General features: G+C 64.7%; 3 protein-coding genes across 3 annotated transcripts; 1 reads left to right on the top strand and 2 right to left on the bottom strand.

Annotated features, from left to right (window-relative positions):
• Positions 1 to 369: 369 nt before the first annotated feature.
• AMSG_09512 (uncharacterized protein) lies at positions 370 to 4,210 on the top strand (the record flags this gene model as incomplete). Its single annotated transcript, XM_013898899.1, has 2 exons — positions 370 to 978; positions 1,047 to 4,210. The coding sequence occupies 2 exons, from the start codon at positions 370 to 372 to the stop codon at positions 4,101 to 4,103; spliced, it is 3,666 nt and encodes a 1,221-aa protein (XP_013754353.1). The 3' UTR covers positions 4,104 to 4,210.
• Positions 4,211 to 4,321: 111 nt separating this feature from the next.
• Positions 4,322 to 5,905, bottom strand: AMSG_09511 (delta-5 desaturase; the record flags this gene model as incomplete). Its single annotated transcript, XM_013898898.1, has 3 exons — positions 4,322 to 4,969; positions 5,011 to 5,519; positions 5,827 to 5,905. The coding sequence occupies 3 exons, from the start codon at positions 5,903 to 5,905 to the stop codon at positions 4,322 to 4,324; spliced, it is 1,236 nt and encodes a 411-aa protein (XP_013754352.1).
• Positions 5,906 to 6,247: 342 nt separating this feature from the next.
• On the bottom strand, positions 6,248 to 11,275 carry AMSG_09510 (uncharacterized protein; the record flags this gene model as incomplete). Its single annotated transcript, XM_013898897.1, has 2 exons — positions 6,248 to 11,067; positions 11,236 to 11,275. 2 exons carry the CDS (start codon positions 11,273 to 11,275, stop codon positions 6,383 to 6,385), a joined length of 4,725 nt encoding a protein of 1,574 aa, XP_013754351.1. The 3' UTR covers positions 6,248 to 6,382.
• Positions 11,276 to 11,320: the final 45 nt, after the last annotated feature.

The following is an 11,320-nucleotide window of genomic DNA, read 5'->3' as shown; positions in this document are numbered from 1 at the left end:
CGTCCTCTCCTCCCTCCTCTCTCTGTCGTGTCCAGCCCCTCCATCCCCATCCTCATCACCTCACCCATCATCACCTCACCCTCTCTCCTCCACAGAACTTCCTCGACGCCTGACCTCCTCTACCCCACCTGACCGCTGCGCTCATCACCATGCCGCACCCCCCCCCCCCCCCCCCAACCCCTCCACACCGCCGCGCCTTCACCTCCCCCCCCCCCCCCCGCCACACACATACACCATCACGGCTCGGCACAACATGGTATGCCGCCCCCGATCCCGGTCCCCTGCATCCCTCCCCCGCAGCCCTCCCATTACAAGCCCACCCCTCGCCGTGTGACTCCCCGAACACCGCCACCTCTCCCCACCCCACCCATGTCCAAAACAAGCCCGCCGGCGCTCCCGGCGGTGCTGACCACCCCCGCAGGCGCGGCAGCCGTCCTGGCCACCGTCTTCCTTGCCGCCCGCACCCTCCCGCTGGTGTGGGCTCTCTCGGTGGCCCTTGGCGCCGCCCTCCCGCTCGTCGCCGCCCTCCACTTTGCTGCCCTCCCGCTCTACGCCGCCGACTACCGCCCGCTCACCGCGGCTCCCGGCCCTCTCCCGGGCGCCAGCCCAGAGGAAGACGCGCCGCTGCCGCCTTCGGGTGGCTCGCTGCCACCCTCGGTCGGCGCGCCGCCGACCGGCTCGCGGACAAAGGTCCGCAAGCGTGTGGCCCGGGCCACCGTCCAGCCACCGCCGCGGCTCCCGGTCTCCATCCGCCAGCTTGCACAGGGCGCCATCCCGCAGTATGTCACGCCCAACACCCGCGAGCCCGTTGTCATCGACAACGACTTTTTCTCTGGCCGCATGATCGTCAAGATGATCTCGGACCCGCCCGACCCGCACTACGCCCCGTACTTTGCCCTCGGCAAGCGCTCGTTCGAGATCCAGATCCAGGGCAAGTTTAAGGTTGTTCCGCAAGGCACTCTCTACATGGGCGTTGAAGTCCCCTCCAACCTCCAGATGGGCTTCTTTACCCGCTCCGCCGGAAAATCGCCCTCCGCCTCGCAAAGTCCATGATCCGCGGCCTGCACTCGTCGTTTGGCACCCGCGACGACTCGGAGCTCCCACACATTGTCTTCCCGCTCACCATGTCGGTCGACCGCTACATTGTCACTCCGCCCGGAGAGAGCCCGCCTGATCTCTGCGTCATGATGCTTCCGGGCACAGACGACGAGAACGCCGCACGCCGCAAGAACGCCCGCATCGACGACACCTTTACCACCACAGACACCTACACCCTTTCGTTCCACTCGGCAAACCTCGACCTTGTCCAGTGGAAGGCTGTCAAGATCCCAGGCCTTTCAGACCTCGAGCTCACCTCGTTTGTCGCCGATCAGCCGCTCCGCATCGTCGCCTACACCATGGGCCATGGCGACTTTACCCACCGTCCGCACCTCACCGCCGACAAGACTTACCTCTTTGCCTTTGAGTTTGCACACACCGGCGGTGTCGTCGACTGGTCGCCACTACGCGCCTTTGATGCTGCCGCGGCCGACCCCAACGCGCCCGACCACGAGTACGAGTACGCGTATGACGACGAAGACGGCGACGAAGACTCGAGCGACTCGCCCCTCACTCCCGACGAGCCCGCCGGCCCGTCAGGCCCGGTCACCATGGCTCCGCCACCGCTCCTCACTCCCACCATGTCGCGTGGCAGCGGCGAGCGCCCGATCCAGGCAGAATCTCCCGAGCCCCCGCTCTCGGTCCCACCAGTCGCACCGCCGTCAACCGTCTTCTTTGAGCCCATCCGCATCCTCGACATGTCGGTTCCCATCTGGGCCGAGTGCGCCCTCGGTGCCTCCGGCCAACGCATGGTCGTCTTCCTTATCTCGGTCCTTGCCCTCAAGCTTCAGCCCGAGCCGACCGACTCGCCGCACACCTCGACCTCGTCCCGCCTCGACCTCGCTCTCGGCGGCCTCGAGCCGCTCGCCGCCGCTCCGGGCTCTGACGACGACAACGGCAACGAGCTCAGCGCCGTCGCCGCAGCGCCGCCGCTTCCGCCACTCTCGCGCACCCGCTCGCACTCTGCTGGCTCGGACGACGACGACCTTCCTGAGCTCGACGACACCAACTCTATCTACACCGACGACCACACGTACTCGGACGCAGGCGTGGTCTCGCGCCAGTACCTGCTTCCCGCCGACCGGCCAGCCGCGAGCTCCTTTGACGCCGGCGATCTCTCCGACGACGACCGGCCCGACGTTGAGCTCTCCGACTCGGACGACGACGACGACGCTGCCGACGACTCGTCGCGCACCGTCCGCTTCTCCGTCCTCCGCACCCTCGGCGACTTTGTCAAGCTCGACGCCGCTTGCAAGGCCTCCTTCCCCGACCACGAGCCCCTCCCGACCCGCCTCATCCGCCCCTCCTCGCAGCCGCAGACCATCGAAGAGCAGCGCCAGGCGCTCTCGGTCTTTCTTTCGGCCCTCGTCCCGCGCGAGGCCGGCGACTCGACAGAGAACGAGCTCGCCTGTGCCTTTGCCCAGCAGCAGACCCTCGCGGACACCCTCTTCCTCTCCAACACCAAGCGTCCCGAGCTCAAGCTTCGCTTGCCGGCCGCCAAGGGCACCAAGGGTGCCGCCCCGCAAATCCTTCACGAGGCACCCGTTGCCCGCTCGCTGTGGGAGACATTCTGGCGCGAGGAGTGGGCCGTCCTCACTCCTGCTCGCCTCGCCTTTTACAGCGCTCGCTCGCGCAAGCCGCTGCAGACCATCGCACTGGGCGAGGTCATGGCTGTCACCGCCGTCGACGAGGACGACATGCCTTTTGGCTCGCTGCACTTTTTCCAGATCGAGACTCCCGGCCGCCTCTTCTACATGTGTATGCGGTCACAGGCCTCACGTGATGCCTTTGTCCACGCCGTCGCCATGGCCTGCGCCGCCCTCGTCGCCCGCGACGCAGTGCCTGCCCCCCGCCTGGCCTCCCCTGCCACAGGCCCCGCGCCTGCGCCCACGCCCGACCTTTCGCGCTCGCCGTCGATGACCATCTTTGCCGAAGCCACCGGCGACGATGCGCCAGTAGACTCGGCCGCCGCCGCTGCAAGCTTACCGCCTCGTGCCGTCGGCGACGAAGTCGCCTCAGAAGACGCCACCGCCCCGCTCGGCTGGGAAGCCGCAGGCTCGCCCGCCGCCCGCGACGCCGCGTCAACCGGCTACGTCTTTAAGGCCCCGCGCAAGGACTCGAAGCGCCAGCGCGTTGTCCTCAACGCCCGCAAAATGGCCTTCCGCCCACTCCCCGCCGACGGCCCGTCGGCCCTCGCCATCGTAGAGTCGCTCCTCCGCACCGTCGCCACCCTCCGCCCAGACTCGCGGACCGAAGAGATTACCTCGTTCCTCGACTCGACGGCAGACCTCAAGCTTGTCGAGCTCACCGACCTCGATGAGAACCAGCGGCTCGCCTTCTTCCTCAACCTCTTCCACACCCTCCTCCAGCACGCCCTCCTCGTCATGGGCCACCCGTCGTCGGCCCTCTCCCGCAAATCATTCTACAACCGCGCCTCCTACGAGGTTGCTGGTTACGTCCTCTCGCTCTCGGAGATCCAGCACTCGGTCCTCCGCGCAGGCATGGCCCGGCCCAAGAAGATCTACGACTTTTTCATCCCAAAGTTTGGCCAGAAAAGGCTCAAGCTCAACAGGAACAAGGGCTACCCGTTTGCCCTCTCCATCCGCGATGCCCGCGTCAACTACGCCATCAACCTCGGCACCCGCTCATCGCTGCCCTGGATCCTCGTCTACACCCCAGCCGCACTCGACGAGCAGCTCGACTACGTCGCCTCGTGCCACGTCAACGCCTTTGTCGAGCTCAACGAGGCAAAGTCCGCCATCATTCTCCCGCGCGTCTGCCAGTGGTACGCCAAGGACTTTGACCACGCCGCACGCTCCAAGCTCGCTGTCAAGTATGGCATCCTGCGCCAGGTGGCTCGCTACCTCGACGAGGACCCCTACGCTCGCCTTCGCCGCCTCCTCGACGCCGGCTCGGAATGCTCCATCAAATACGCGCCCTTTGACTGGACGTACTGGGATGGCCTCCGCCTCGTCGACGAGCAGGCTCTCGCGCCCGACGCCTGACCTCGCTCCTCCCACACCCGCTTCCCGCGGCCGCCAAATAAGACGTGCGTTTAACGCCGGCCAAGCAGAGGCAAATCGAGCCGGGAAAAGACAAAGAGAGAAAGAGGGAATTGCTGAAAGAGTTGCGGCTACTGATGCAAGTGGCCCGCACAAAGGCCACTGCCCATACCCGCCACCGGCAACTGCGCCCCTGAAAGACGGCGTCGCAAGGCAGCCGCCTAAGAGTGCAAGTTGCGCTTGAGAGCCGTGACATTGGGCACGGCGTCGTACGAGACGGTCTTGTTCTGCGCCTCGCCGGCCGACTGGCCCACGTGGTGCAGGTTGGCAATGGTACGGTAAAAAGCGTTGACGTACGAGTCCTCGAGGTACGGGATGCCGTGCTTCTCGGCCAGCGCCCGGATCCGCGGCGAGACCTGCGAGAAGCGGAACTGCGGCATCGACGGGAACAGGTGGTGCTCGATCTGGAGGTTGAGGTAGCCCATGATCCAGTCGCACCACCACGACGACTCGATGTTCATCGTCGTCCGCAGCGTGTGCTCCACCCAGCACAAGTCCTCGTCGGCCGCAAGGACGGGGAGGTGCGTGTGCGAGACGGTAAAATGGCCAAAAAGATACATGGCCTGCACCGTCTGGATGCCAAAGTACACCGCAAGCGTGCCCCACACCGAGCCCGTCGCCGCAACACCAAGCGCCAGCCGGTACCCGTGGTTCATCGCCATAAACACACCCTCGCGGTACCGCTTCGTCCGCACCACATGCCGCGGCTGGAGGTAGAACGACCAGAACAGGGCAAGCATCTCCAGCATCGGGAAGTAGTGGAAGGCCTGGAACTTGATCCACAGCGAGGCCTGCTGCTCAGGAAGCACCTCTTTGGCAAATGCCACAAACGGAGGGTGAACAGATCGACGTCCGCGTCCAGCTGCTGCGGCCGCGCGTGGTGCTTGTTGTGCTGCTTCCGCCACCACGAGGCAGACATCGAGGAGAAAACGCCAAACAGCAGTTCGTGCAGGAGCTGGTCGAGCCCGACCTTGCCCGTCAGCGAGTAGTGCCCGCACTCGTGCTGCAGCCATCCCGACTGCCCCTGCATCAGGCCCATCACAAGCACCCCACTCACCACCCACCCGTTGAGGAGGAGCCACACGCCGAGGACCGAGAGCAGCGCCAGCTGGGCAAACCGCCACACCACATGGACCAGCGACGGCTCGAAAAAGCCCTCAGCCACAAGATCACGCCGGAGCTTCTCATAGTCCGCCATCACCGCAGACCGATCCACACGCACATCCGTCGCCTCCACAGGCCGCGACGGCAGCGAGGCAAGGAACTTGTCCGCGCTCTCCGACCGCTGGTGGAACTCGTCATACGCGTGCGACGCATCACGGTCGAGCATGTACCTGATCACCGAGCCGCCTGGGTGCCCTGTCTTCCGCGCACGCCACACGCCCCAACCGGCCCCATACATTGTCCGCACCCGTAAGTCCCTCCTCGTGTGCCTGCCCCTCCCTACGCCCCTCCCCACGCCCCTCTCTGCCTCACGCCCCGCTACGGTCACGTGCGCCTGAAAACAGACGGGACATTCATTTTGCTCATTGCCTCCCATCCCGTCACCACGGCCTGTACCCCCCCCCCTGCCCCCTCGCCCGTTGCTCTTCCCGCTCCTTCCGCACCCGCACCCCCTCCACACAAACACACACACACTCTCTCTCTCTGTCTCCACTCTACGTACGCTTGATGAAGCCAGAAACGTCATAGACACGCCCATGGATGATCAGCTCGGACGGACGCTCGTCCGCACCATGCACCATGACTGAAAACAGACGAGAACTGCGAGAGTAATGGGTGGAGGCAAGAAAGTCTATACCGAGTCGATAAAGCAATCTCAGACGTGTGACACAGGCACCGAATCGCCGCAAAAAAAAGCTCCGCTCGCCGGATGCCATGCTGCTGGCCAGCGGTCCACACACACACACACAAACACACACACACACACATACATGCTTACACCTGCTGCCTACGCTCAGTCGCATGCCCGTACTTGCGCATGTCCCCATGCTACACCCCTAGTCTTACCCTCTATCTCACCTCTGTTCAGCCTCCCCTTCCCTCTCGCCCGTTCCCTTCCCTTCCCCTCCTCGCTCCGGCTCGTGTCCTGCGATGACCCACACGTTTGCTTTTCCACCGCACCGCTGAGCGTGCCGCGCCCCGCAAAAATTGCGCTTGCCGCTGCAAAGGTCAGTCTTTGACGCCGACGCTAACCAACGCCAACCGACGCCTGGCGCAAGCTACAGGTTCTTGAGATCAATGGCTTCGCCGTACGATGGGAGCGCAGGCAGCGTTGCTCCATCGCTGCCGGGCGGGAGCGGCGGCGGGTCCGGAATGCTGCCGGCGCGGGCTCGCGGCTTGACGTCAAAGATGTCCATGCCATAGCCCACGTCGTCATCAGATGACGTGATGGCAGCATTCATGCCTGCCGGCAGGGCCGGAAACGGCGCTGGAATCGGCGTCGCCTCCAGATCTACCATAGCGCTCGACGCCGAAGCTCTGGCGCGAGGCCCGCCGGTCTGCGCCACCCGGACGTAGTCCTCCGGGAACGCGCCGCGGTCGTAGCACGCCTTGACAGCAAGGCAGGTGAGGAGGAAGCCGAGGATGAGGAAGGTCGAGAGGAGCGCAATGCCGACTTTGGACAAGACCGGCCGGAACCGTGGTGTCGTACGGAATCCGGCACCGGTCTGCATGGCGCCGGTCACCAGCTGCGACGCGCCGACCGCGTTGTACGCCGTCACATTGTAGCGGTAGCTGGTGAACTCTGAGAGGCCCGAGACCACCGCCGAGCACTCCTCGCGATCAACCACCATCTCGACACGCCGCCCGCTTGCCACCGGCTCCATCACCACCGACACGTGGGTGACGTACTCGGGCGCCCGAGCCCCCAGCGACCACGCAAACCGCGCCTGCACACCCGCCACATCGGCCCGAGTCAGCTGCAGTGCCGCAGGCGCACTCGTCGGTGCCGCAGGCAGCTGCACGCTACCACCGGCAGCCGCTGCTGGAGGCGAGATCGGATTCTTGGCTGATGCCATCACAGAGTGGACCCGGAACTCATACTCACCGCCGGCCACAAGCCCGCTCACCCGTGTCGCAAAGACCCCGGCGATGGTGCCTGTCGAGCTCGGCTTGACCACCATGGTCAGCGCCGACGACGACGAGCCCGAGATTTCCTTGAACACCACGCTGTGTGTCCCGGCCGCAATCGTGTAACCGGACCACTTGAACCACTTTTGGTTCACGCTCGGGCAGTGCGACGGCAATCCGATCGAGCCAGAGAGCCGAGACGGCGCACCCGAGGTCAGCGTCTCACCGTCAAGCTCAACTTCCCACGAGCTCGACGCCGAGTTGTGGTTGGCGGCGACGTAAAAGTCAAACACGTCGTCGTCCGACCCAAACTCTGGGCTCCAGCACCCGCCGTAGTAGTGGCGGGTGGCCACGCCACTCGCGGCCGGCTCAAGGGGCTTGGGTCCGTCGTCAAAGCATGCGTCGGCCGACGGCGACTCGACACGCGAAGCCACTGCGTCGGCAGCCACCTCGTGCCAGAAAGACTCGCCAGTCAACCGGTAGCTCACCCGGTAGCTGTCTGGCACGCCAAAGATTGGCTCGCGCCACGTCACCACCGCAGAGCTCGGATACGGCGTGGTGATCTGCACATCGCGCGGTGGCGCTGCGTAGATCGCGCTACTCACACGCGCCAGCATCAACACCAGAGGTGTCGATCGTGCCTGCGAGTACACGTCTTGGATATTCAGCGGCGGCGGCGGTGGTGGCGACGGCGGTGCACCCGGCGGCGGCGACGGCGGCGGCGGCGGCGGCGGCGGCGGGCGCGACGATGAGCTCGAATCGTCAAGGTACGTCGCCACGGGCACCACCGCCGACGTTGTCACCAGGTTACACGCTTGGCTGGCAAACTCAAACAGGTTGGATTGTGCCAGCGAGAGGGAGCTCACCGCCACATCAATGCGATAATAAGTGCCAGCCGGAATAACGACGTTGATCGCCTCGCGGGTCATCAGATACCGCGACGAGCTCGGCGGCAGGAGGCCTGGCGACGACGAAAAGAAGTGCGACTGCGAGTACAGAACAACGTCAAACAAGTCAAACGAGGCATGCGTCGAGCTGCGGATGGTCACGGCCAAGTTCCGCGTCGCAGTTGACTGCGTCGAGTACAGTTGGATCGCAAGATACCGGAGTGTAAACTCTTCGCGCGCGTAGTACACGCCGCCGACTCGCGACACACCCGATTTCGAGCCGGTCGCCGGCATGCCGTACGGACAAAGATCTGAGAGCACAGTTGACGCAGAGATAATCGAGGCCGGCCCGGGCGTAGGTGGCGGCCCGACCGAGCTCTGAGGCGTGACCAGTGTCACCGCTGCCGCCGCCGTCGACCCGACAGCATTGACCGCCGCCACCACAACTGCCAGCTCCGTGTTCGGCAGAGCAAACGGCTGGGTAATGTTGACCACGGTCGCAGTGCCAATGTCGACAACACTAACATCGCTCTGGATCCCGACCCACTGAAGCCGGAGCTCGTACGACGTCGCCGTGATTGAGCCTCCAAACGCCACGTCGAGCTGGCCCGTCGCGCTGTTGATGCTGGCTGAGACTCCCGTCGGAGCCGCTGGCGCCGCAACCGGCAGCGGCGGCGTCGTCACGCTCAGCGTGTTGGAGGCAAGGCTTGTCGAGCCCGAGACCACAACGCGGAGCCACGAGGTGGTTCCGCCGGCGAGGCCGGTCACCTCAACAGACGTGCTCGCCGTCGACAGGACATCGGACCATGGGCCGGCCGCTGACGTCGTCGAGAGCTGTACAAGGTAGCCGACCGACGGCACGCCCGACAGCGGCGTCTTCCACGCCACCTGCGCCGAGGTCGGCAGGACCGTGCTGCCTACCGCGAGACGCAGGTCAGTCGGCGGTGCGTCAGCAAGCGCAAGCAGTGAGAGCTCCATAAAGTAGCGCGAAAAGCCGTAGCTCACCGACGTCGTCGCAATTGTCGCCGCATCGCCAGTTGTCGCCACTCCGGACCGAGTAGCCGAGCCGACAGGGTTGAGGCAGAGCCCGCTTGGCGCGCTCGCCGGGTCCGAGGTGCACAGGCCCTCGTCGCAGTCGGTCATGTACTTGAGCGAGGCCGCCGACGAGAAGATGACTCCGACGTGGTATGTCTCACCCGGAACAAGCAGCGCCTGGACAGGCCCTGACGACTTGAACGCCGGAGAGTCGGCAACGGTCGCGTCGATGACCAACGACTTGTCGACAAGCACATCGGCAGGCTTAGTGCTAAGGTCGCGCGGGCCCGCCGCAAACGGCACCTCGCCGTCCGCAACCTTGCGGACGAGGAACCTCAGGGTCTTGATGCCGTCATACACAGCGTAGACCTTGATTTCCGAGAGTGCCAACGGGCGGCTGGGCACCACCAGGTTGGCCACATACCCGCTGCGCGAGGTGGTCGAGACGCGAGTTGGAAGCCCGGGATTGGGCTCGTCGATGCAGAGCAGGGCCGGAATGGTGCCCTCGACCGGGCTCGAGGTCGGCGACGGGCCGATTCCGTTGTACGCGGTGACTACAACCTCGTACGTTGTCTCAAAGTCGAGGAGGTCAAACGAGTGCTCAAACACCACGCCGAGTGCCACAGTGGTATACGCAGAGCTCGAGCCAGCAACACGGTAGCCGACAACGTGTGAGGTCGGAAACGCGTCGACCTCATTCCACGTCACGGCCAGCGAACGTCCAACAACACGGACTGTGGCCGTCGGCGCGGCAGCCGGCGCCACAACAGGCAGCGGCGGCGTAGTAAAATTGACGGCCGCGGAGAGGTCCGACACATCGTTCGAGACCGAGACCAGCTGAAAGGCAGCGTAGTCGGTTGCAGCGCTGAGGCCGCGAACCTTGACCAGTGTTCCGGCCGTACCACCGAGATCAAGCCGGCGGTAGACTGAGGACGGGCCGACAGGCCGCGTTGCGAGCAGCGCATGGTACTCGAGCAGCGGCGAGCTAAACACAATCGGCCCAGCCGCAACCGCCGCTGAATCAGGCCGCAACTGCGAGACGGCAAGCGACGGCGACGGCGGCAGTGAGTCAGCTGCGGCAACAACCACGTCCATACCGTAGTACGAGCTGAGCGAGATCGACGACGGCGTTGGCCCTGACGCCGAACCCACGCTGGCGGCGGCGCCCGAGTCGAGGTCGCCAAAGCAGAACGAGGTAACGGCCGGCGCCGATGACGAGAAAAAGTACGTTGGCGTCTCGGCGAGCCAGAAAGAGCCGATGACGTACTCGGCAAATGGTTTGAGAACAAGCGCAAGCGAGCGAGCACCGCCGCCCGAGTGGTACTTGTATGTGCCCTCCGACGGCACGGCCACCCGCGATTCGCGCAAGATCTCGACATATCCGCTTGAGCCCGACACCTTTTCGTACACCGCAAAGTAGATCGTCATCGACGACGAAATATCCAGTTGAAGGCCAAAGTCGACGAGAACGGATTCTGTCGAGCCGATGACATAGTTGTTGCCGCGGAAGCGGTTGCCAAACGCAGCCGATGAGGCCATGGCAATGGGCGAGTTGCACGAGAGCGCTGCAGCCTTTGTCTGGACTACAATCGACGAGGTCGGCGCCGACGAGTTACGTCCAGCAATGCCAACGGCCGCATCATGACTCTCCATCCACACCGTGACCGAGGCGTTGGACGGCAGAGCCTTGAGCTCAAAAGACTGGCTCGTCGACGGGCTCCACGTCTCCTCGACCATCAGCTCGAGAATGACCTCTGCGCCCGGGATGTCATCACCAGAGTAATGAATGGAGAAGCAACACGGAAGCACCGCCGGGAGAGTAAACGAGAGCGTAGCCGACGAGAGGCCCACAGCCGTAGCCGAGAGCGAAGAAGGCGGAGTCAGCACAGCTTCAGTCCGAGGCAGCGCAAGAGCTAAGAGAGCGACCACCACCACCAGCACACCACCACCACCACCACCACCACCAGAGTAGCGAACACCACAAGCAGCCCTCGACATCAACGCCACTGCACAGATATGTGAGAAGGGGAGTGAGGTGTATGACGATGGGTGTGGTGGTGGTTTGTGGCGCGGGAGGTGACCGTCTCGCCGTCTCGCCATCTCGTGCGTGCCTGTTGCCATTCTCGGAATGGGAGAGTTGGAGCGGCAGGGGGGGGGGGGGGGGGA

The sequence above is a fragment of the Thecamonas trahens genome (assembly GCF_000142905.1).
Source record: "Thecamonas trahens ATCC 50062 unplaced genomic scaffold supercont1.50, whole genome shotgun sequence".
In the NCBI taxonomy this organism is placed as follows: Eukaryota; order Apusomonadida; family Apusomonadidae; genus Thecamonas; species Thecamonas trahens.
The sequence above is the reverse complement of the archived record's forward strand: the minus strand, read 5'-3'. Positions and strand labels throughout refer to the sequence as shown.